Here is a 27,337-nt window from a genome sequence, read left to right as displayed (position 1 = left end):
TGTTCAGAACAACCTTTTACATTTTAAATATTAGTCAATATGGATCGATGGAAACTTAAGAAAAGGCTGACCTCAGAATGTGAAGGAACTGGAGTCCAAAACCATGTTTATAAATTGGTCCTTTCAAATGCAAATTTTTCCACTGAAATTCTTTTATAAATGATGGTTATAGCTCTAGCCTAGTCAATAAAGTTCTACCCCCTCTAGACAAAAAATGGGACCAGCAAGAGTTGTGTGCCCTCAAAGTGAGGTCAAGAGAGGAAAGAGAGTTTCCTCCCTACTCTTGTGCACACAAGCTCAGGGCACCCAAGGAATCCTAATGAATCCGGTTTATTCCTTCCTAACATTTAGTGCCCTTATGCCCAAACTGAAACAAATATTTAACTCTGCCCTATTTTCAGTTCAACCCAGGCTACTTTTAATCTTTGAGATTCTTTAACCTTGACATTTCCAATTTTTTTCCTAGGCAAAATCCAACTTATCACAACTAGATGTTAGAAGGAGAGCAAATAAGTAAATTAATCCACTTTAAGGTATAAATGACTGCTAGCTCATAGGCTTTTTAAGAAGCATTTAATTTTTAATAGAGAATATTTGTTTACCTAAATGAATTTATACTTTTAAACTGGCATAATTTCAGTAATTATGACTTTTTTAAGAACTGAAAAAATCAGGAAAGTGTAGAGAAATCCTTCTGGGTAAGGAAGAAGTAGGTCAAACCTTCCTGAGAGCCTAGCCCTTGTTTCTACTAAGTAATTCCTTATTTTTATCTTCTTCTGTTTTGTAAACTACAGATTTCTAAAAGTGCCAAGGGTTTGTTTTTTTTGTCAGTTTGGTTTGGTTTGGTTTGGGATTAGATTTGGGTTTGGGTTTTGGCTTGTTATCCAAGGTGAAGCCCAGGTTGACACTGAGTATTTTCTGTCAGATTCTTTGGGAGCAGAATGTAAATTGATTTCATTAGCCCCTAGAAATTAGTCTCAATACTCTCTACTTGTAGCTTTAAGTTATATAATATTCACTCATTCGTTTGTCCACTTGCTCTCTTACTTATCAGACATTTATCACCTGCTTCCAGGAAGGGGTCAGGGCCTATGCTAATGAACAAGATGCTTCCAACAGGCCTTACCCTCAAGCCACTGACAAACCAGTGGAGAAGACAGATATGTCAACATACCATTGTAATATAGAGGTCAAAACCTACATCGAGAGTGCCAAAGCAGCGCAAAAAATGGAACAGCCAGTTGCCCAGACAAGTCAGGAAGGCTCCACAGATGATGTGACATCTGCCTGTTGGCGGATGCTGATGCCCCCATGAATGAAAAGAGAAGAAAGGGATTTAGATTACATAGTCTTGAGTACAAGACGAGGGCACAGAGCCAAAAACTTGGGTAGGGAGAATAACTGCCTCCTTGGGGGAGGCAAAGAGGCCACTTAAGAACCTCTCTTTCCCAGTGTTACCTCTTAAAATCTGGCTACTTGAGACTCATCCTTTTCATAGCACCCCTTTGCACCAAGATGGACACCACCTTAAGTGCGCGAGTTCATCCAGCTCTCCTGGATGCCAAGCGCAGCTATCCTGGGCAGGCTATTAATGTCTTATTCCTGCTCCTCTCCTTACCCAGGATCATCTGCTACAAGTGGAAAGCACGCCCATGCTCATCTAGGGACCCACTCCTGGTGGAGCAATAGGGTCTTTACCCAACACCACTACCCTGCCTGGCCAGCCTCGCCTGTGCCTAGGGCTGGCCTTCACCTCGGAGCCTGCCTGTGCCACACCCTGCCATGTTATCCTCACAGCATCTTCAGCTTCCCTTCCAAGGGTTTTTTGTTAGACTCTTGTCTAGGGCAGAATATGATGCTTTTCTAAATCACATAAATGAATGGCTTGATTGTTGATTATGTAAAATATTGGAGCAAATATTTGCAAAAGTCTCTATGGAGCTCATTCCTGAGCATCTGATTCTTCCTAAAATCCTAAAGAACTGCTGCTATCTTGAGCCCCCCCAAAACACATGTTTTATTGATAATCCTGACCTAATCTATTTGTTTGACATCCTTGTTAGACAACCGGTTAACCTCAGAGTTAACTACAGAAATGGATTGTGGGCACAAAAGTTAGGAGATTCGGGCCCTTTTGCTAGCTGGGGTGGAAGTTAAAGAATAAGTGGTAACACCTGTAGTGACCTGGAAAACCATGGAAAGAATGCTGTTCCCCAAAGCCTTGAGCCCTCCCTTGTATCCCCTCTTAAATCAATTCCTCAGAACCTAGAGGCAGCTATTCAGACCACTTAAGGGAGGATGCTAATAATTTTTATACCTAAGATTGTGATATGAAAGAAATGGTTCAAAGAATAAGATACGGATGTGTCACATTTCTGAGGTTAAAGACAAATTAGTTAGCCTCAGGAAAAACTCAAGTCTCTCTGAATAACTAATTTAATTCAGTAGTATTTTCTGAGATTTAGATTATGTTTTTCTAATCAATTTGGAAGCTAGGATTTACTCCTAGAAAAAAGGCAAAGGACCTAGATAAGTATTCACATAGGACCCCACGTCTACTTGTCTGCAGGATCTTTATCATTTCCTAGAAAAGCAGTATGTTCTAAAACTGAATTTAAATGTGCAATCTTAGGTTTTATCAGTTCACAGCTTTTCTCCAGAAAATATGATCTAATTTTTTTCCTAAAAACTAAAGTTGAGTTACTGTATTAATGACTGAGAAATAAAACTATTCATTTACAACTGGAAGTTAAAAATTTTTTACCTTTTCATTTGTATTTTTTCTAGGTGCATTTGGCATAGTGTCTGAGACCACCTAACCCAGGAGATCAAAATGATCCTCAACTCTTCCACCGAATATGGTATTAAAAGAATCCAAGAGGACTGTCCCAAAGCTGGAAGGCACAATTACATATTTGTCATGATCCCCACTTTATATAGTATTATCTTTGTGGTGGGAATATTTGGAAACAGCTTGGTGGTGATTGTCATTTACTTTTACATGAAACTGAAGACTGTGGCCAGTGTTTTTCTTTTGAATTTAGCACTGGCTGACTTATGCTTTTTACTGACTTTGCCACTATGGGCTGTCTACACTGCTATGGAATACCACTGGCCCTTTGGCAATTACCTATGTAAGATCGCTTCAGCCAGCGTCAGTTTCAACCTCTATGCCAGTGTGTTTCTACTCACATGTCTAAGCATTGATCGCTACCTGGCTATTGTGCACCCAATGAAGTCCCGCCTTCGGCGCACAATGCTTGTGGCCAAAGTCACCTGCATCATTATTTGGCTGCTGGCTGGCTTGGCCAGTTTGCCAACTATAATCCACCGCAATGTATTTTTCATCGAGAATATCAATATCACGGTTTGTGCTTTCCATTACGAATCCCAAAATTCAACCCTCCCCGTAGGGCTGGGCCTAACCAAGAATATACTGGGTTTCTTGTTTCCTTTTCTGATCATTCTTACAAGTTATACTCTTATTTGGAAGACCCTAAAGAAGGCTTATGAAATTCAGAAGAACAAACCAAGAAAAGATGATATTTTCAAGATAATTATGGCAATTGTGCTTTTCTTTTTCTTTTCCTGGGTTCCCCACCAAATATTCACTTTTCTGGATGTATTGATTCAGTTGGGCATCATACATGACTGTAAAATTTCAGATATTGTCGACACCGCCATGCCCATCACTATTTGCTTAGCTTATTTTAACAATTGCCTGAATCCTCTCTTTTATGGCTTCCTGGGGAAAAAATTTAAAAAACATTTTCTCCAGCTTCTGAAATACATTCCCCCAAAGGCCAAATCCCACTCAATCCTGTCCACAAAAATGAGCACACTTTCCTACCGCCCCTCAGAAAATGGAAGCTCATCTACCAAGAAGCCTGTCCCATGTATTGAGGTTGAGTGACACACTTGAAACCTGTCTGTGAAGTCATCTTGTTGAAGAAGGAGCAAGAGAAACATTCCTCTACAGCACTTCACTACCAAATGAGCATGAGCTACTTCTCAGAATTAAAGAAGAAAGTTGATTATGTGTACTGCACTGACTTTTCTAAACAAAAGCTGAACAAAAGCTTTCCTCTCCCTTTGCAACTAAACAAAGCAAAGCCACATTTTGCATCAGATAGACGATGTCCACTCAAAGAATGATGTCGGAAACTGGATGAGTGTGTTGATTTGGAAAATTTTACTGGTAGAAATGCCATCTCCCCAGTCTGCTCTTGTTCCGTTATTTTTGATTTCCACATAAAGGTACTTAGAATATGTTAAAACTTGAGAGGAGCAACAGGAGATCAGAGCTCAAGATTGCTCTGCCCAACTTCCAAAGGGCAGCAAAGCTTTTGTGCCTATTTACCTGTTAGCAACTGGGGCCCACTTGTACCTGCTACTGCACACTTTATACAAAGACTTGCTAAGCAGTAGTTGTCAGGTTGCAGAAGTTTATGTGAAATTCAACCAGTGTCTTATAGATTCACACTGCCAAAACATGCCTGCTAAATGGCTTATCTGTATAATGATGTTACTAAAGTCATGTATAAAAATTAAACTACTTGTAAAGGTGTTATTCTGGTCCCAGGTAGTAGTGTCTTCCTAGTCATATTAGTTTTATTTCGTATCTGAGAAGCATATGTATTTTGTGGTAAAAAGATTATATATCATAAAATATACCTTACTATTTTAAAAAGTATATATTCTACCTATATATGTATATCTCTAAACTGTTGTTATTTTATTAAAATCTGGCAAAGTTATATTCACATTAAAATAATGTTACTGTAATGTATTTAATCTTCATTACTTAAAATAGATGCTGATTTATTTTTAAAACAACTGTGAATAAGTACAAACATATTTCTATTTAAATTTTGATACAACTGATAGTTTAACACTGTTGGTTTTAGATTTTATATCCTGCCATGAAAAGATAAAGAACACACTTTATTCCACTGCACAACACGGAGTAAATACACCATTTTGAATCTTCCAAAGTTTTTCATGCAACAAAGAAAAAACTCATTCCTTTTAACACTAAAATAATATATTATTTTACACAGAATTTTTTAATAATAGGATTTTTCTATTTACATACATGATTATTGTAAGAAATATAGGAAAGCAGTTTAAAAAAATGTCATATTTAGTTCTTCTGCTCAAAAATTACCATTTTTAACATTTAGGTGCAATGTTCTACTTTTCTCTTATTAATTATACACATGTACATGTATAAATCATGATACTGGAGTCATAAAGTATATAGTATTTTGTATACACATTTTTCACTTAATGTCACAGCACAGTAGTTTGCTACTCCATTAAATGTTTTTTCTAAACATTTTAATAATTGTATAACATTACAAAATACAGACACATCATGATACAGTTAGCTAATACTCAAATTGGAACATTTAGCTTTTTTCTGATTTTTCAGTATCATAAATTGCATTGTACATGAATATTCAAGTGCATGAATCTGATAAATCCCTCATGATACACTCCTAGAAGTGGTACAAGTGCATATACAGATATGAATGTTTTTAATATTCTTAATACGTATTGCCAAATATTTTCCAGAAAACATAACAATTTACAATACTACCAACTATGTATGACATCTCATCACAGCCTCAGCAGCATGGAATATATACTAGATTTAAGCAGAAAAGGAAAATTTACTGTACGAATTCAGGGGCCACATGCAAGAGCAAGGATGCAACTGCACTGAAGAAAGTGCTGTTGCGTTCCTGCTCCCCTTGGAGCATCCTAGAGGCCTCTGCTGCTTTGCTCCGCACAGAGCAGGCAGAGGTACTCATCTGACTCCATAAACAGTGGCCAAGGATTGGGGTGATGTACAAAGGAGCTGATGGGAGGCGTGAGGGAAGGGGAGCATTCAGAGAGGCCTTGGTAAGCTGGACAGAATCTCCACAAAGCAGCCTACTATCGTTCACATTTCCAAGGACAGAGTTATTTTGTGAATAAATATGGTTACATGTGCCTCGTTTTCCTTTTATATTATTTTGAATTCCACTGACATAAAATGCCAGCCACTAACTCCAAAGGTCCTTTACTATTTTCACAATCACCTCCAAAAAATAAATTCTGGCTTGTCTCAAATTATAGTGTAAACTTACCCTATTTGAAATCCCTCCGAGTCAGCTGTATAACAATTCGTTTTTTTATTCAGTAATCATCTTAAGCCAAGTGATTACAAGTACTTCAAACTTGTTGAAACAATAAGTTATAGCTGATAAGATTTCTGGTAGACAATTGTACTTAGATACCCTCTATCTCATGTATTTATTAACTGGTGTGAATAACAAGCTCCAAGCCTCGTTTTCATTTTAATTTCATCAAATTATCCCATTTTGTGAAACAGATACTGATAACTTCATGATTAATCTTGCTTTATCAGTGAGACCAACTTAATACTGAAGTTGAGACTCTACTTACCAAAATGTTAGGATGGTATGCCATGATTTATTTGTTATTCCGTTATTCTGTTATGTTATTCTTCATGAACATATTTAGAGGTTAGGTGGATTCCTTATTTTTTGGAATATTTTTAAAATTAATCAGAAAGGAATATTTACCATGAGGATCTAGGTGCCCAACAGAACTCAAGGTCCATATATATATATATATATATATATATATATATATAAATATATAAAATTTTTTTTACATTCCAATCCTGTTTCCCCCATGAAAGATTCATCTTTTCAGTCAATAATTCATTAATTCATGGATTCAATAAATTTTGTATTGCTTACCTATTCTGTGCTGGAGGCCTAGAGTTATGTAACATACAGCTTAAAATGCACAGTAAACTTTTCAACCAGCTGCTGTGGGGAGTATGAAAGCAAGCCAAGTGAGAAATAGCTTGACTGCCAATCCACGGAAAGGCTCACAAAGGTTTGACGCCACAGGTTCTCAGTTTTATAACTCTGTATACCAGGCCAATTTTTTTCCAACAATACATGCCAACCTGGAGGACCAAAGGTGGGAAAGTAGATTCAGACAGGTCACAAAAGTGAGGTGAAGTGAGTGAAGAAAAGGAGTCCCAGGGAATTTTGAATACTGGTATGAAGGGTGATTTCCCTGAGAGCAGTGAAGAAAATAAATCAGGAGCAGATGAGATACAGAAGACTGAGGAGTGATAGAGGCTGGGGGACAACCACACACTGCCTCAAATGTCAGGGTGCAAACCCCCAGGAGAGCTGCATACAGATGTTTAGGCCCCCGGGGCCATGTTGGATCCACTAGACCCAGACCAACCTGAGGAAGAAAGAACCTAAATCTCAGGAAGGGAAGCAAGTAATAAACAGTAGACGATGGTATGTGGCAAAACTCAGCAATTTTTATATATTTCAGGTTGCATTTTGGGAAAGAAAAAGTCCTCTGAAGAACTATCCATACTGGAGGTTTTGATGAGACTGCGCCACCAGGGAAGCCTGACCATCCTTTTTTCACATGTCTCCTTATCAAAGGGCGAGGACCAAGACATCTAGGATTGTGTGTGATAGAGCGGAAGAGGTGTGCTGATAGCAAAGGACCCAATTTAGACGAGACTGAAGGTACTACAGTACCTACTATTGTAAATTATTATAAACTGAGATCTTCCCCTGAGGTGGCACACTGGTAAAACACTCTTCTGTTGCCCAGGAAATGATGATAAGTATTATCTGAACCATTAAATATAAGTAAAGAGAGGTAATGAGCACCCTGCACCCCCTGAGAGTTCAAATACATGGTCCACATGCTGTCTGGACCCTCCCCTCTCTACATGACCTGGATGTTCTCTAGATCTCACAGACCTTGTGAACACTGCATCCTACCCTGCCCAAATACAACAGAAAAGGCCTTCATTCAACAAGCCCATCCACCTTACTTGAGAAATGATATAAATGAATTTTCACAATCAGAAAGAGTCAGAATTGGATTATTGTCTTTTTTTTTCAAATGACAATAACTTAGAATGAGAGAATTTAGCTTTATTATTATTTAATTCTGTCACTCATATACAAAGAAACTTTGTATAATAACCTCTAAGAGCTTAAATACCCTGAGGTTTGCCCTTCAAACAGCATGATAGGAAAATATTTATCTATGTGTACAAGAGATGTAAATTTGATAAATAAATTAATTTTGAAACTATTAAAGACCAGTTTGCTATTATGATTACTTTGCTTCAAATATCAAAATGATGATGAGCCATATATGTCCTGGGGCCCATTTCTTGATTCGTTTCATGTATTACAAAGGTTCTTTTGAAAAACTAAACAAGAGAAATAGGAATCCTGGCTGAACATTCCAATGAGTTGGGCTATATCTCACAGAACTTCTTTTCCAAGCCTGATAAAGTTCTGCTATGCCATATTGGCACACAGAGTTGCTAAACGATAACTTGCAGAAAATAAGGTGCACCTCAATTTCAGTCTCTGAAGATATGCAACAACAACAAAAAGAGAGAGAGAAAAAGGATCCCGAAGCACATAATCTGATGCCCTTACAAATAAGTAACTGTTATTTTCATTCATTCATGTAGTAAATGGATAGTAGGAAAAAAAAACTTTTCACTGATATCACCTTTATAGTTGTTCCTTGAGTACCCATATCTGTTTCACCTTCCCCCAGAAATAGCTCCCTATTTCCATTTTGGTGCCCTCTCTGTCCCACATTTAGTGTAGAGTCTGGATAGGGCTCTACCCCTATTCCAAACACATGCAATGAGGGATGTGAGGAGACCTAAGCAAATGAGCCCATATATTCCCCTGACTGCAATGGAGTAGGCACATAACCTAAAAGGACCCAATCAAGGTGAATTTCCTAATTTTGCCAGGAGCCACCAGACAAAATGCTTATTCTTTCTCATCATATAGAACTTAAGTAAATGTGAGAAGCAGATGCAGCATTTGGTCACTCCAGAGGGAGAGGCAGAAATTTCCTGGAGTTTTCACAGAAAGCATAAGGGTAAAGTCAACATATGAAACTAAAATAATGAAAGGGTAGACCAAGAATTGGAGAAGAACCAAGCCTTCATGATATCATTCAAGAATTGACTTTCTGTGCCAGACTTCTCTTTTTTCTTAAGCTGGCTGAGGATGAGTTTCCTATCAAAATTATCCACTAAAGGGAAGCCTTCCCTGGTGGCACAGTGGTTGAGAGTCCGCCTGCCGATGCAGGGGACACGGGTTCGTGCCCCGGTCCGGGAGGATCCCCTATGCCGCAGAGCGGCTGGGCCCATGAGCCATGGCCGCTGAGCCTGCGCGTCCGGAGCCTGTGCTCCGCAACGGGAGAGGCCACAACAGTGAGAGGCCCGCATACCGAAAAAAAAAAAAAAAAGTATCCACTAAAACCCAATCTTCAGCAAAATCATTAGAGCCACCATTTATCAAATTCTTAATATAGGACAGAGTTCTATGCTTATATGCATTATATTATGTAATCCTCACAACAACCAATCTTATCAGTTCTATTATTATCCAGTGAGACAAAATGAGGCTTAGAGATGTATAACTGGTCCAAGGCAACGTGACTGACAAATGCTAGAGCTGAAATCTGAACCCAGACGTTTTGAATCCAGAATCTGTGCTCTAATTTACTAAACTATGTTGCCCCCTTCCAAAAAACAGCATCACAAAATGTGAATCAGGGGCTTCCCTGGTGGCGCAGTGGTTAAGAATCTGCCTGCCAATGCAGGGGACACAGGTTCGAGCCCTGGTCCAGGAAGATCCCACATGCCACGGAGCAACTAAGCCCATGTGCCACAACTACTGAGCCTGTGCTCTAGATCCTGCAAGCCACGACTACTGAGCCTGCGCGCCACAACTACTGAAGCCCACGCACCTAGAGCCTGTGCTCTGCAGCAAGAGAAGCCACCACAATGAGAAGCCTGCACAATGTAATGAAGAGTAGCCCTGGCTCACCGCAACTAGAGAAAGCCCACACACAGCAACGAAGACCCAATGCAGACAAAAATAAAATAAATTAATTTAAAAAAAAAGAGAGAACCCCATTAAAAATATATATATATGAATCATGTAGGTACCTTCCAAAATACTGCCCAAGTCTATTTATTCAAAATCAACATGACTATTATTTTGGATGAGCTTATATTGGGTCTAGCAAATAAACAGGCTATGACTGCTAACTATCACAGTAATTAGTTCAATGCTCTGGTCTTTTCTGCAGCCAAGAATTTAGACAGTATTTACTAAATGGGAGAGGGAAAGAAATTCCTAAATTAATTTTTTTCATGTCAAATTTTCTTCTTACAACTTAATGGAATGATGTTCTTTGGAGAAAACATTGTGGAGAAACTATATTACATTTGAGAGATTTCCTTTTAAGTTATACAGTTCAGATTTGGCAATAAATTTAGTTGAAGAATATACCTAGAATAATGAAAACAAAAGTGTGATTTATCTCAACTGTGTCCAGTGACCAAAAGAATAAAGCAATAAGATCACAGCCATGAGACCTGAGGAAAGTTCTAGCAGCATCATTGAAAAATCACCTCAAAATGGATACTATTTGAAACAGTGAGAGCTAAGAAGAGAGTTGCAACAGATCAGGCAAAACATGCTCACTGCTTGACCTTTGCTTCAGGGTGCAGAAGATGTAGAAAGGAGTGGTTACACAGGAAACACTTAAAAACAAGGTGATTCAGCCATGGGCTGAGAGGATGACCATGACATGATAGAAATTCCAACAACCTATGTGAATCAGAAAGTAGTAATGGAGGAGATCGATAGAGATGGCAGAGCAGGAGGACATGGAACTCATCTCCCCCCCATGAACACGTCAAAAATACATCTACATATGGAACAATTCTCACTGAAAACTAAATAGAAACTAGCAGAAAGACTCCTGTACAGCCAAGGCTGTAAGAAAGATCCACAAGGAATTGGGCAGGAAGGGAAGAGAAACAATCAGGTCAGGACCTGTGCCCCTGAGAGGGGACTCAAAGAAAAAAGGGAAATTATCAATACATGGGCAAAGACGCACCCTGGGGAGTAAGCAGTTTTAGCCACAGACTGGGCGCCCCAGTTCTGGGGTCCTACACAGGGAGACGAGCCCCCTTGGCTGATTTAAGGACTGCTGAGACTAACAGGAGGGCTAAGAGAATCCTGGACTCCACTTATGTGGAGTGCACACACACTGGTGTGGCCCCAAGGCAGGGCAGAGACAGCAGATAGGAGATGGCTCCAATGGCTGCCGGGTTTCCCACGACCAACTCAGGGAGCACCGCAGCTCAAGCTGAGGGAACACTCCAGCCCCGCTTACTCTATGTCACAACATGGCAATGGATCTATGGCTGCCACCACCAGGAAGAAAGCTCAGATGTCGGACACAGAGGCGACTCAGTCCTGGGGCAGCACTTGAGTAGGGCAATGGTAGCCACTGCTGGCGCTTACTCAAGCAGCACGTCAGAAGCAGCCCAGGGCTCTGACAGCTACCAGTCCAAGACTCCATACAGGACCCCTGCCCTGCAGTGTGGCTCCACAACAAGGCAGGGGTGTCAGAGGCTGGGGGAGTGATTGGCTATGAGGGACAAAGGGGCTTGGACTCGAAGCTACAGTTCAGCAGAGTGAGGTAAACAATTGCTGGCACCCGCACAGGCAGTGTACTGGAGACAGCTTTGACCTCTGTCTGTTACCAACACGAGCTGAGAGCCCACACAGCCTCCCCTTGTGTCAGCACTCTGCCACTCTGGAGCAAGGGTCTCAGTGCTTGGTGAAGGGAAAGCACACACTCAGAGGGAACAAAGCCAGCTAGGGCCCGACCCTCAGGGCTCCTCCATCAACTTGGGATCAGACCCCACTCCTGATAGGGCAGTGATGTCCAATGAGCAGAGGGGAAGCCCCGCCTCGCACCTGGCTCCAGCTCTAGCCCCTCCATCTCCAGTCCCACCTCCTACCAAGATGATAGCTGAGTACAACCTGAGGAAAGGCATGTCTTGTGTCCACGTCAAATCCGTCTCTCCCACCAAAGGCACTGGGCTCACACAGTCTGTATAGGGACACTCCCACATAAGGTCACACCTTCAAGACCACAATAGGTAAATGTTTCACCTAAATTCATAGAGGCAGAAAAAGTTAAGCAAAATAAAAAGGCAGAAGAACTGGTCTCAACTGAAACACAGCAAAAGAAAACTCCTGAAAATATAAATAATGAAAAAGAAATAAACAACTTACCAGATAAATAATTTAAAGCATTAGTAATAAGAATGATCACTGAATTAGGGATAGCAATAGATGAACACAGTGAGAATTTTAACAAGGAACTAGAAAATATAAAAAAGACCCAATCAGAAATGAAGAATTCAGTAACTGAAATAAAAATCACACTAGAAGGAGTGAATAGCAGACTAACTGATATAAAAGAATGAATAAGTTATCTGGAAGATAGAATAATGGAAAATCACTCAATCAGAACAGCAAAAAGAAAGACAAATTGTAAAAAATGAAAAGTGTTTAAGAGATCTCTAGAATAACATTAAGCATACCAACACTGATATTACATGGATCCCAGCAGGAGAAAAAAGACAGAAGGGGATCACAAATATATTTGATGAAATTAGAGCTGTTCTAATTTAGGGAGTGTTCTAATTTCATTCTTTTAGATGTAACTGTTCAGTTTTCCCAGCACCACTTATTGAAGAGGTTGTCTTTTCTCCACTGTACATTCTTGCCTCCTTTATCAAAAATGAGGTGACCATATGTGCATGGGTTTATCTCTGGGCTTTCTATCCTGTTCCATTGATCTATATTTCTGTTTTTGTGCCAGTACCATACTGTCTTGATTACTGTAGTTTTGTGGTATAGACTGAAGTCAGGGAGCCTAATTCCTCCAGCCCCATTTTTCTTTCTCAAGATTGCTTTGGTTATTCGAGGTCTTTTAAGTCTCCATGCAAATTTAAAGATTTTTTGTTCTAGTTCTGTGAAAAATGCCATTGGTAGTTTGATAGGGACTGCATTGTATCTGTAGATTGCTTTGGGGTAGTATAGTCATTTTCACAATGTTGATTCTTCCAATCCAAGAACATGGTGTATCTCTCCGTTTGTATCATATTTAATTTCTTTCATCACTGTCTTACAGTTTTCGGCATACAGGTCTTTTGTCTCCTTAGGTAGGTTTATTCCTAGGTACTTTATTCTTTCTGTTGCAGTGGTAAATGGGAGTGTTTCCTTAATTTCTCTTTCGGATTTTTCATCATCAGTGTATAGGAATGCAAGAGATTTCTGTGCATTAATTTTGCATCCTGCTACTTTACCAAATTCATTGATTAGCTCTAGTAGTTTTCTGGTTGCATCTTTAGGATTCTCTATGTATAGTATGATGTCACCTGCAAACAGTGACAGCTTTACTTCTTCTTTTCCGATTTGGATTCCTTTTATTTCTTTTTCTTCTCTGATTGCTGTGGCTAAATCCAACACTATGTTGAATAATAGTAGTGAGAGTGGACAACCTTGTCTTGTTCCTGATCTTAGAGGAAATGATTTCAGTTTTTCAACATTGAGGATGATGTTGGCTGTGGGTTTGTCATATATGGTCTCTATTATGTTGAGGTAAGTTTGCTCTATGCCTACTTTCTGGAGGGTTTTTACCATAAATGGGTGTTGAATTTTGTCAAAAGCTTTTTCTGCATCTATTGAGATAATCATATGGTTTTTCTCCTTCAATTGGTTAATATGGTGTATCACATTTGATTGATTTGCGTATATTGATGAATCCTTGCATCCCTGGGATAAGTCTCACTTGGTCATGGTGTATGATCTTAATGTGTTGTTGGATTCTGTTTGCTAGTATTTTGTTGAGGTTTTTTGCATCTATGTTCATCAGTGATACTGGCCTGTAGTTTTCTTTCTTTGTGACACATTTGTCTGGTTATGGTATCAGGGTGATGGTGGCCTCGTAGAATGAGTTTGGGAGTGTTCCTCCCTCTGCTATATTTTGGAAGAGTTTGAGAAGGATAGGTGTTAGCTCTTCTCCAAATGTTTGATAGAATTCGCCTGTGAAGCCATCTTGTCCTGGGCTTTTGTTTCTTGGAAGATTTTTAATCACAGTCTCAATTTCAGTCTTGTGACTGGTCTGTTTATATTTTCTATTTCTTCCTGGTTCAGCCTCAGAAGGTTGTGCTTTTCTAAGAATTTGTCCCATTTTATTGGCATATAGTTGCTTGTAGTAATCTCTCGTGATCCTTTGTATTTCTGCAGTGTCAGTTGTTACTTCTCCTTTTGCATTTCTAATTTTGATGATTTGAGTCTTCTCCCTTTTTTTCTTGATGAGTCTGGCTAATGGTTTACCAATTTTGTTTATCTTCTCAAAGAACCAGCTTTTAGTTTTATTGCTCTTTGCTACTGTTTCTTTTCTTTTTCATTTACTTCTGACCTGATCTTTATGATCTCTTTCCTTCTGCTAACTTTGGGGTTTTCTATTCTTCTTTCTCTAATTGCTTTAGGTTCAAGGTTAGGCTGTTTCTTTGAGATGTTTCCTGTTTCTTGAGGTAGGATTTTATTGCTATAAAGTTCCCTCTTAGAACTGCTTTTGCTGCATCCCATACGTTTTGGGTCTTCGTTTTTTCATTGTCATTTGTTTCTAGGTATTTTTTGATTTCTTCAGTGATCTCTTGGTTATTAAGTTGTGTATTGTTTAGCCTCCATGTGTTTGTGTTCTTAACAGATTATTTCCTGTAATTGATATCTAGTCTCATAGCATTGTGATCGGAAAAGATACTTGATATGATTTCAATTTTCCTAAATTTACCAAGGCTTGATTTGTGACCCAAGATATGATCTATCCTGGAGAATGTTCCTTGAGCACTTGAGAAGAAAGTGTATTCTGTTGTTTTTGGATGGAATGTCCTATAAATATCAATTAAGTACATCCTGTTTAATGTATCATTTAAAGCTTGTGTTTCCTTATTTATTTTCATTTTGGATGATATGTCCATTGGTGAAAGTGGGGTGTTAAAGTCCCCTACTATTATTCCGTTACTGTCAATTTCCCCTTTTATGGCTGTTAGCATTTGCCTTATGTATTGAGGTGCTCCTATGTTGGGTGTATAAATATTTACAATTGTTATATCTTCTTCTTGGGTTGATCCCTTGATCATTATGTAGTGTCCTTCTTTGTCTCTTGTAATAGGTTTATTTTAAAGTCTATTTTGTCTGATATGAGAATTGCTACTCCAGCTTTCTTTCAATTTCCATTTGCATGGAATATCTTTTTCCATTCCCTCACTTTCTGTCTGTATGTGTCCCTAGGTCTGAAGTGAGTCTCTTGTAGACGGCATATATATGGGTCTTTTTTGTGTGTGCATTCAGCCAGTCTATGTCTTTTGGTGGGAGCATTTAATCCATTTACATTTATGGTAATTATCGATATGTATGTTCCTATTACCATTTTCTTAATTGTTCTGGGTTTGTTATTGTAGGTCAAAGGAGACCATAAACAAGACGAAAAGACAACCCTCAGAATGGGAGAAAATATTTGCAAACGAAGCAACTGGCAAAAGATTAATCTCCAAAATATAGAAGCAGCTCATGCAGCTTAGTATCACAAAAAGAAACAACTGGAAACTGTTAAGACTAAAGACAGAAGGAAAGGTGCAGAAATACTGTACTTAGATTGATAAAGTTGTTTCATGTGGAGGTTAACAATTCTGAAAGTACTCTACATATATACTGAGATTGAGCAAATAAGTAAAGGCAGAACAGGTGGTGTGGTGGGAGCCAGTTTTCTCCCTGTTGGGAAAGGCGGCTACAGGCTAACAAGAGGGGCAGGCTAGAATGAACCGTGTGGGCTTGGATTAAATTTGGCGACATCAGCATGAACTCATGTTTAGCTTAATATAGATACAGACTGATAGATACATGAATAACTACAGATATGTGTGTATACATATGTGTACACGTATGTTAATACACATACATATATTTCCTATCTCTGTGCACTGAAAAGGCTTAGGAGCAATTACACTCCCATAGCAACAGGCACAGCAAGGGCCCACCTGTTGCTTTCTGTACATTCTCCAATTAAAGAACCAGTGTTCTCTGGAGAAATGGCTGATTCTAGGGCTGGGGCAGGGAATATACCAGATGAACCTGGAGTGTTTTGTAGTGCCAGAAAATAAGGAAACGCTGAAAAAATAAACGATCTGGTCATGTCAGAGGGACACAGGAGCCAATCTGAAGAGCTTCCAATGGCCAAAGCTGAAATAATTCAAGTAATAAAATAAATAATATGGTATTGGGTTATAGTCCAAAATATAAAATAAATATTCAAGAGTCTGTGCTGATATAAATGAATGATTGAATAAATAAATAAATGGGAGCTCAATATCACAAAAACAAACAACTCAACCCAAAAATGGACAGAAGACCTAAATAGACATTTCTCCAAAGAAGATATACAGATTGCCAACAAACACATGAAAGGATGCTCAACATCACTAATCATTAGATAAATGCAAATCAAAACTACAATGAGGTATCTCCTCACACCAGTCAGAATAGCCATCATCAAAAAATCTACCAACAATAAATGCTGGAAAGGGTGTGGAGAAAAGGAAACCCTCTTGCACTGTTGGTGGGAATGTAAATTGATACAGCCACTATGGAGAACAGTATGGAGGTTCCTCAAAAAACTAAAAATAGAACTACCATATGACCCAGCAATCCCACTACTGGGCATATACCCTGAGAAAACCATAATTCAAAAAGAGTCATGTACCACAATGTTCATGCATCACTATTTACAATAACCAGGACATAGAAGCAACCTAGGTGTCCACAACAGATGAATGGATAAAGAAGATGTGGCACATATATACAACAGAATATTACTCAGCCATAAAAAGAAGTGAAATTGAGTTATTTGTAGTGAGGTGGATGGACCTAGAGTCTGTCCTACAGAGTGAGGTAGGTCAGAAAGAGAAAAACAAATAATGTATGCTAACACATATGTACGGAATCTAAAAAAAAAAAAAAATTGTTCTGAAGAACCTAGGGGCAGGACAGGAATAAAGACGCAGATGTAGAGAATGGACTTGAGGGCATGGGGAGGGGAAGGGTAAGCTGGGACGAAGTGAGAGAATGGTATTGACATATATACACTACCAAATGTAAAACAGATAGCTAGTGGGAAACAGCCACATAGCACAGGGAGATCAGCTCGGTGCTTTGTGACTGCACAGAGGGATGGGATAGCGAGGGTGCGAGGGAGGCTCCAGAGGGAGGGGATATGGGGATATATGCATATGTATAGCTGATTCACTTTGTTATATAGCAGAAACTAACACAACAATGTAAAGCAATTATACTCCAATAACGTGGTTAAAAAAAAAGACACACATAGACTGAAAATGAGGGGATAGGAAAAGATATTTAATGCAAAAGGAAACAACAAAAAAGCAGGGGTAGCAATACTCATAACAGACAAAATACACTGTAAAACAAAGGCTCTAACAAAAGACAAGATAGTGTATTATGTAATGATAAAAGTATCAATAAAAGAAGAGGATATTTCACTGATTAACATATATGCACCAAATACAGGAGCACCTGTATACAGGTGCAAATATTAACAGAAATAAAGGGAGAAATTTATGATAATACAATAATAGTAGGGGACTTTAACACCACACTTAACATCAATGGACAGATCACCAAGACAGAATATCAACAGGCAACAGTTGTAGGAAATGACACAACAGACCAGTTAGACTTAAGAGATATCTACAGGACGTTCCTTCCAAAAACAGCAGAATACACATTCTTTTCGATCTTAGATGAGATTGACTCAGACGCCCTGAGAAAGTCCAAGGTGTTCAGAAATTTCTGCCGAAGCCTGAGAAGTTTATATTTCCATGGTCTAATCATAACCATCTGCTTCCCCCAGTTCACTTTAGACATCATCTCACTATTCTACACAGACTGTAGGATGCCCCTGTTCCATGGGATATAGAGGTGAAACAGCTTCAGTTACTTACACACACACACACACACACACACACACATCTATAAGCACGGAGGGATACCCTTGAATCAAAAAGGCCTCCATCACTCTGGACATTTCCCCCTAGACCCCACGCAGTCCCCACCTTCACCCTATCTCACACATCATCCCCTTCCTTCTCTGCACTCTTTGCTCTTTTATCACCACCTCCCTTGGGGGAAGCAAATCCAGTTTCTCTTATTTTCTCACATAAAACAACCTAGTCATTCATTTCATTAGCTCCCCAGTGCTGAATATCAACCATGCCTGAGGCAGAGACTCATCTTCTCCCCAAAGCAGACTGTCAGAATACGTCCTTAGAGAAATTCCAGCACACACCACTAAGATAAAGAATTGTTCACCCAGTTACTGACAGTCCAATGGTCCTCAAACAGTAGTAGTAGTATCAGTCCTATCGGTGGAAAACAGAAAACTTTCTCATGGAATGGAGGATCCCATAATTTTATTTATTCAGGATTCATGTTCCATCAATCCTGTTTTTCTGCCATTCTGATATATCACTTCCTGCTGTTCCTACTTGCCAGGGATTACACATCGCTTTGTATATGGAAGGGTCCCCGTGATTTATGTGGACATCCACTCAAGAAGACACACTCATGGACTTCTTTCAATAAATTTTTAAGTGGTACCACCTTTTCAACCTTTTTTCCCCTTATATCCATTTAACATATCATTGGGCTTAGTTTTTAAGAAGTTCCCATATTCCACAGTTATTTGAAAAATTTTAAACAATATCATCTTTATTTTAAAATATAAATCATTATGTAACTAATACCTAGAAGTACACATTCTAAGTAATCATCTTCTCCATTTACCACATGCAGGCATAAAAATTAGTGATATTGTTAATATAATCTCACATTTTTAAAAATCCTGGGGTGTGTGTGATTAATTTACTGAAGTTAAAGATTAATTTTTGACAGAGGAAGGTTGCCAAAACAACAGCACAAACAGTGGACTAAAGGTCTTAGTCATTTCTTGAGTCAGAAGTTTAGTAGTGCCTGCTATTGCTGCGACCATGGCTCTCCTCTCAGGGCCGAAAGTGTTGTTGCCTGACATTCAGCAAGTGCTTAATGTTGGTTAAACAGAATTAAATAAATGTCCCTTGTACAGGAATCACTGTTGCTATAGCTAGATGGAATGGTTGAGGTTTCCAATCCAGCTGCCTCATTTTGCAGAGAAAGAAATAGAAACTCAATAGGTTAGGTCTCAAATCATACAGGCAGGCAAGAGCAGAGTTTAGACTCCAAATAAATCTGATTCCCAGTTCTATGCTGTTTCACCACGGCATGCATTACCTTTAGCAAATACTGGACTCTATTCTGGAGTCTATTAATAGAAATAGCCTCTCCACTGTCTCTGCATTTGTAAAATGATGAAAATAACACTGATTTACTTAATAGATCTTGTACAAAGGACTGTAAAATAACGATGTCAATAAAGTACTTCATAAATTTCATTAAAAAAAGATTAATTTTTTTCCCTTGAACTATATGTTCTTTTCATAACCTTCTTGACTAATCTCTTACTTACTAAATACCTTACTTTTATAAATTTTTATTCCCCTGCCCCTTATCAAGGCAAGTTTCAGTTCCATCAGAAAGACTAATAAAGTTTCATACATTATCAATTATAGGAAAGGAAAACTTGTTGGATATGATCTTCTGTAACCTCCTCATTTTAAAGACAATGACACCACAGCCCTGGAGGGTGAACCTAGCCCTCCCAGAGGCTTTTTGCTTTAACACAGGACAATGGCTTACAAGGAGTGGAACTTCAGAAGTAGAATTCCAACTCTTAAATATCAGACAGAGGGGAGAGAACTTTGGAGCAGAAGATGTTTCTAGGACTCTTAAAATCACACCATAGGTCAATCCTGATCATAGAAAAAGGCAATTAGAAGAAATGACAAGTCACCCCCAGGGAATCTGGGAAAGGGGAGAAGGGGAAGGTAGGTTTGCAGGTAATTAGTAAAAAGAAACCTAGTTCCATGCAGAAGTGGCTCTAATAAGTGGAACCCAGTTCAGTAGCAGCTTGTTCTTGTTCACTCTTCATAGTGACAACTTCCACATGCCCCCAGGGTCATGATTCCTAGCTCCTAAGACACTGAACCCACAAAGCAAAGGGCCTGTCTCAGGGAGAAACCCAAAGCAGTGCTTCTCAAACATTAAAGTGAGGATCCAGTACAAGAGTCAGAGTTCAGCCAGAGTCGGAACTCAAATCTCCTACTTCCTAGATATGTAAGTCACATGCTCTCACCCAGGAAGCATTTCCTATATATAAAAGTTGTACTAAAATGAAATTTGGGGAGCTTCTGCTCGAAACTTAATTTTTGTTACTTCTGACATGGTAACTATGAAATATCCTTTAGGGTGCTTGAGAACAATAATAACAGAAACTTAAAAGACTAAAAGCATTCAAACCAGAAAGCACTTCCAAACCACAAACCAAGGTTACGACAGCTGCTCCCACAGCAGCTTCTGAGTCCTCAAACATCAAACATCTGAGTCAGCAAACATCTCGGATGTGTCTATGGCTCTGTCCTTGCCACTTAATTTGGTACTGCTTTGAGGAACAAGTTGCAATTTCTTGCCTGTTAAATGACAATGCTCAGACTTTGTGTAGGTTCTAAGACTCAGTCTGTGTAGCCATGCACAATTTGAGGCTGACTGTCTATTTAAAGATGCTGGGAGAGAACCATTATATCTCTTTCAGAGTTTTACATTCTCTCAAATGCATATGGATACACAGCAAGCAAACAGCAATACCGTACTTCCCTGGTCATTGACTATCCTACAGTGTACTTCTTAATTAAAACCAGCATCACAACTATGATTGCTTAAGTGCCAAAAACCTGGCCCGCTTAATGGCCAATCAGAGAACTACATGATCATTAAATCCATTTGAAACTACTTTTTTTTTCCTGTGGTGAATACAGCTCTAAATATTCTTATCGTTTTCCATCCAGTGTACTTTTTAAAATACTGCTTCTTTTTTTAGCATCACAACTTCCATTTCACTTTTCTCATCAGATTTAACCCTATGTTACAATAGCTTATAGTTTTTTTGTCTTTTTTAGCTAGAATTTGTAGCAATGCCAGGGATTAAGGAATAATTTGAGTGAACGACATATATGATGTTGCTTAGTAACACAGGTTGATCTGTACAAAGCCATAAACTGCAAAATTTCATAGCAGCGTAAAATCTTTTACTGACACCTAAGCATATTTTTCCCTGATTGAAGCAGAATTCATGCAACAATTACAACCACATGACAAAAACTGGTAAAGATTAGCCTTCAAAAGCTGCTGTTATTTCCTAACAGTTCCAAAGCTGTTTTTGTTTGTGTCAGGAAAGAAAGCATCAAATCCTTTATGGACTAGCCACACTGACAAGGCAAAATTGAGCCTATTAATTAGCCAGTGCCAGCATTTTAACTACAGCTCCCAGTGAAGAATGGAAGAGTTATGTAATAATTTACAATTCTAATTAATTTGTGTCAACCAAAACCAGCTCTGAGTATACCCATACACACTTTAGAGGGCAGCCCTCTTCGTATGTAATATAAAGGTGGAAACACATAACCCCATAATGGCACAAACAGGCCTGAGACTATCCCTGAGAAAAGAGCTTTATGAAGATGAAAGCTGGAATCCAGGAAGGTTGTTTTCATTAATTGTAACAAATATCTTATACAGCTATCTTAAGATATCTTCAATATTTATAGTTATTAAGAATTGCAAAATAGTTGTTAAATTATCCAGGAGAAATTACTTTCACGATGAATTCAAGGTAGCTTATTGAGTAATATCCCATCACCAGTCCAAAGAAAGTATGGGTTTGTGGAAATAATAACTTATCTCACACACACACACACAAAATAAATGAATGTTTCACTGACTTGATTGGATACTGGTGACTTCTTTTTCTCTGAAAGATACATGTTTCTATGAATAGATTCACCAGTGTCAAGGGATCTGAGGAACAAATGCTTTGATCCTTTCATAAACTTTTCATTCTTCTAGCTCTTCTATAAAAAATGGTTATAAAAATTTAACAGGTAATGCAGGCACAAAAGAATGCATCATGAAACACATGGGAAGAAGTGTGTGTTCAGGCTTAGTTTTTCCATCAATTTTGTGGCTGAGCTTCCTGGTATACATTGTGATAAGTCCAAATTTACTTTCACTCGAGCCCCATAATGTCAAATTTCTGGTTTGCTTTCTCAGAATACCCAATCCCAACACAGATAAGATACTTTGGAACTGTTAGGAAAAAACAGCTAGATACAGCAAGATACTTGCTAAGATCCAGATGTCACCAAAGGAAATGGACAAGATGGCATGAAAGCAAAGGTGGATGTCTAAAAATAAAATAAAATAAGGGAATCCATCTAATCCAAAGATCCTAGACCTAAGAAAGGCCATCCACACTCCACAGAAATAACACTTGGAATGCATGAAAATGGTCCAGAACTATGATAAGCTCACAACTTAGTGACTGTGGTATCTTGAGAAAGTTGCTTAACCTTCCTGCGTTCCAGTTTCCTCCTCCATAAAATTAGGGAATTAGATTATATGAGCTCTAAAATCCCTAACATCTCCAAGATCCTATAACTAAATCCGATGATCTATAAGCAAGTCCCCATGGCTTCCTACTCTATCATTTTACTATGAGCAGCAATAAAGAAACCAGCGGTCAGAGCTGAGAAACTACATATGAGCTACAATAGTCAAGGTGTGATATGCTTTCCAAACATACAAGTTCACATCTCAGAAATGAGACCTGTGTAATCACTTAGCATGCTCAGTGCATAGTGGACGCTCAGCAACAATCCCCACACCCCACTTCTGCCCCTGCTGTACACACACAAACCTCCAAACAAGCTTTGCTGTTTGCCCTCCTTTATGGAACGAGGCTTCTGTGATTATGAGTGTCAATGTGAAGACTGAAAATAACAAAGCTGAAAAACTTAGAGAGTGGCGGTATATTGCCTGGATTATGTGTATACTGAGTGACAATTTAGTCACTAATTTCTGATTAAATTGTTAAGGCTGATCCATTTAGATATTTTGAAAATAAGTTGATATTTGTCAAATCAATTCTAATGATAAATGAAACATGTCTTTTACACTGTGTTAGAAGGCAATAGAAACAGCAAATTCTTGAATGATCATTAAATGAATTAGATGAATTATGAATATTTTGTTTCATTAAAACTAATAATTTATTCTGCAAAGAGGCAACAGAATATGGATTCAATACCCTATTGAAGCTAAGAGAAGCATGAGAGTAACAGAACCTCTGAACATGTTTCTACAATCAGCCCAAGAAGAAAATAGATTTATCAAATTACTACTCATTTGTTGCTAGTCAGAATAAAATAAAGCATACAAATTCCCTTATATGTTTTCTAAAATATATTACTTAAAATTTCCGAAGACTTCTTAAATATGGATATTGTATAATCTTTAATAACTAAGGTAAAAATTCTATGGGTTATCATAGTCATATATAAATTTTGCAGTTTATTGAGTTTAATGGGCATTACTGAAGTGCTTTAGACGCTGCATTACACACATGTAAAACACTTTTATTAAAAATCTCTGTCACAAATTGACAGGTAGAAAATTTTGAAAATCTGTTTTTATTATTTAAAAAAAAAGTGTTCTATCTCTTAATCTCATAACTTAGGAGCAAAGTCTAATGTAGCCAAATTGGGGGAGTTAGGTTCCTAACCCACTAAAGGGAAAGTTTAGAATTAAATTTTTTGTCTTATCTACAAGGTCATTTCATTTCCAAAGTAATGGAGTATTTATGCTTTTTTTTTTTTTTTTTTTTGCGGTACACGGGGCCTCTCACTGTTGTGGCCTCTCCCGTTGCAGAGCACAGGCTCTGGACACATAGGCTCAGTGGCCATAGCTCACGGGCCCAGGTGCTCCACGGCATGTGGGATCTTCCCAGACCGGGGCACGAACCCGTGTCACCTGCATCGGCAGGCGGACTCTCAACCACTGCGCCACCAGGGAAGCCCACTTACGCTTTTTATTATGTTCAAAACAGTTTTATTTTAACTATCATTAGTGTTCTGTTTGGGGCTTTTCCCATTTACATGAATGATGCGGACACACAAATTGCCTAATGTAAGACATCTGAAGGTTTGAAGCGAACCAGCTTTCTTAAATCTAAACTTTAAAGCAGAAACCTTCAAGATGGCGGAGGAGTAAGACATGAAGATAACCTTCCTCCCCACAAATACATCAGAAATACATCTACACGTGGAACAACTCCTATAGAACACCTACTGAACGCTGGTAGAAGACCTCAGACTTCCCAAAAGGCAAGAAACTCCCCACGTACCTGGGTAGGGCAAAAGAAAAAAGAATAAACAGAGACAAAAGAATAGGGACGGGACCTGCACCAGTGGGAGGGAGCTGTGAAGGAGGAAAGGTTTCCACACACTAGGAAGCCCCTTTGCGGGCAGAGACTGCGGGTGGCGGAGGGGGGAAGCTTCGGAGCCGTGGAGGAGAGCACAGCAACAGGGGTGTGGAGGGCAAAGCGGAGAGATTCCCGCACAGAGGATCGGTGCCGACCAGCACTCACCAGCACCAGAGGCTTGTCTGCTCACCCACCGGGACGGGCGGGGGCTGGGAGCTGAGGCTCGGGCTTCAGTCAGATCGCAGGGAGAGGACTACGGCTGGCTGTGTGAACACAGCCGAAGAGGGCAACTACGCCACAGCTAGCCGAGAGGGAGTCCAGGAAAAAGTCTGGACCTGCCTAAGAGGAAAAAGACCACTGTTTCGGGTTGTGCAAGGAGAGGGGATTCAGAGCACCACCTAAACAAACTCCAGAGTCAGTCACTAGCCGTGGCTATCAGCAGGGACCCCAGAGACGGGCATGAGACGCTAAGGCTGCTTCAGCCGCCACCAAGAAGCCTGTGTGCGAGCACAAGTCACTATCCACACCTCCCATCCAAGGAGCCTGTGCAGCCTGCCACTGTCACGGTCCCATGATCCAGGGACAACTTCCCTGGGAGAATGCACGGCGCGCCTCAGACTGCTGCAACGTCACGCTGGCCTCTGCTGCCAAAGGCTCACCTGCATCCCTACCCCTCCCTCCCCCTGGCCTGAGTGAGGAGCCCCGCAATCAGCTGCTACTTTAACCCCGTCCTGTGGGAATGAAGAACAGATGCCCTCAGGCTACCAACATGCAGAGGTGGGGCCAAATCCAAAGCAGAAACCCAGGAGCTGTGAGAACAAAGAAGAGAAAGGGAAATTTCTCCCAGCAGCCTCAGGAGCAGCGGATTAAATCTCCACAATCAACATAATGTACCCTGCATCTGTATAAACAATGAATCATCCCAAAATTGAGGCAGTGGACTTTGGGAGCAACTGTAGACTTGGGGTTTGCTGTATGCAACTGACTGGTTTCTGGTTTTATGTTTATCTTAGTTTAGTATTTAGAGTTTATTATCATTGGTAGATTTGTTTACTGATTTGGTTGCTCTCTTCCTTTTTTTTATATATAGATATATATTTCTTTTCCTTTTTCTCTTTTTGTGAATGTGTATGTGTATCCTTCTTTGTGTGATTTTGTCTGTATACCTTTGCTTTTACCATTTGTCCTAGGGTTCTGTCTGCCCGTTTTTTTTTTTTTTAAATATAGTTTTTAGCACTTGTTATCATAGGTGGATTTCTTTTTTGGTTTGATTGCTCTCTTGTTTTCTTTCTTTTTCCTTTATTTTATTACTTTTTAATTTTCTATATTTTAATAATTTAAAAAATTATTTTAACAATTTTATTTCTTTTTATTTTATTTTTGTCTTGCTTGCTTTTTCTCCCTTTTCTTCTGAGCCGTGTGGCTGACAGGGTCTTGGTGCTCCAGCCGGGTGTCAGGCCTGCGCCTCTGAGGTGGGAGAGCTGAGTTCAGGACACTGGTCCACCAGAGACCTCCCAGCTCCATGTAATATCAAACGGCAAAAGCTCTCCCAGAGATCTCCATCTCAATGCTAAGACGCAGCTCCACTCAACAACCAGCAAGCTACAGTGCTGGACACCCTATGCCAAACAACTAGCAAGACAGGAACACAACCCGACCCATTAGCAGAGAGGCTGCCTAAAATCATAATAAGGTCACAGAGACCCCAAAACACACCACCAGACACAGTCCTGCCCACCAGAAAGACAAGATCCAGCCTCATCCACCAGAACACAGGCACTAGTCCCCTCCAACAAGAAGCCAAAACAACACACTGAACTAACCTTAGCCACTGGGGGCAGACACCAAAAACAACAGGAACTACAAACTGTAGCCTATGAAAAGGAGACCCCAAACACAGTAAGTTAAGGAAAATGGGAAGACACAGAAACAAACAGCAGATGAAGGAGCAAGGTAAAAATCCAACAACCAAACAAATGAAGAGGAAGTAGGCAGTCTACCTGAAAAAGAATTCAGAGTAATGATAGTAAAGATGAACCAAAATCTTGGAAATAGAATGGAGAAAATACAAGAGACGTTTAATAAGTACCTAGAAGAACTAAAGAGCAAACAAACAATGATGAACAACACAATAAATGAAATTTAAAATTCTCTAGAAGGAATCCACAGCAGAATAACTGAGGCAGAAGAACAGATAAGTGACCTGGAAGATAAGATAGTGGAAATAACTACTGTAGAGCAGAATAAAGAAAAGAGAATGAAAAGAATTGAGGACAGTCTTATAGACCTCTGGGACATTAAACGTACCACCATTCGAATTACAGAGATCCCAGAAGAAGAAGACAAAAAGAAAGGAACTGAGAAAATATTTGAAAAGATTATAGTTGAAAACTTCCCTAATATGGGAAAGGAAAGAGTCAATCAAGTCCAGGAAGCACAGAGAGTCCCATACAGGATAAACCCAAGGAGAAACACACCGAGACACATATTAATCAAACTATCAAAAATTAATTAAAAGAAAAAATATTAACAGGAGCAAGGGAAAAACAACAAATAATATACAAGGGAACCCCATAATGTTAACAGCTGATCTTTCAGCAGAAACTCTGCAAGCCAGAAGGGAGTGACAAGACATATTTAAAGTGATGAAAGGGAAAAACCTACAACCAAGATGACTATACCCAGCAAGCATCTCATTCAGACTCAATGGAGAAATAAAAACCGTTACAGACTAGCGAAACTAAGGGAATTCAGCACCACCAAATCAGTTTTACAACAAATGCTAAAGGAATTTCTCTAGGCGGAAACACAAGAGAAGGAAAAGACCTACAATAACAAACCCAAAACAATTAAGAAAATGGTAATGGGAACATAC

The 27,337-nt window shown here is 39.2% G+C and overlaps 1 protein-coding gene across 1 annotated transcript; it reads left to right on the top strand.

The window, feature by feature from the left end:
- The first annotated feature begins 2,793 nt into the window (after nt 1-2,793).
- AGTR1 (angiotensin II receptor type 1) lies at nt 2,794-4,744 on the top strand. Its single transcript, XM_022582721.2, has one exon. The coding sequence runs from the start codon at nt 2,834-2,836 to the stop codon at nt 3,911-3,913; it is 1,080 nt and encodes a 359-aa protein (XP_022438429.1). The 5' UTR covers nt 2,794-2,833; the 3' UTR covers nt 3,914-4,744.
- The last annotated feature ends 22,593 nt before the right edge of the window (nt 4,745-27,337 follow it).

This window comes from Delphinapterus leucas, chromosome 4 (genome assembly GCF_059928025.1).
Source record: "Delphinapterus leucas isolate spDelLeu-1000000601 "Yukka" chromosome 4, BTC_Dleu_Yukka2, whole genome shotgun sequence".
In the NCBI taxonomy this organism is placed as follows: Eukaryota; Metazoa; Chordata; class Mammalia; order Artiodactyla; family Monodontidae; genus Delphinapterus; species Delphinapterus leucas.
Note: the sequence above shows the minus strand (reverse complement) of the source record. Positions and strands in the feature narration are given on the sequence as shown.

Bases quoted from the DNA above. Each gene is read 5' to 3' on its own strand.
- AGTR1 (XM_022582721.2), top strand. From the start codon at position 2,834: ATGATCCTCAACTCTTCCACCGAATATGGTATTAAAAGAATCCAAGAG.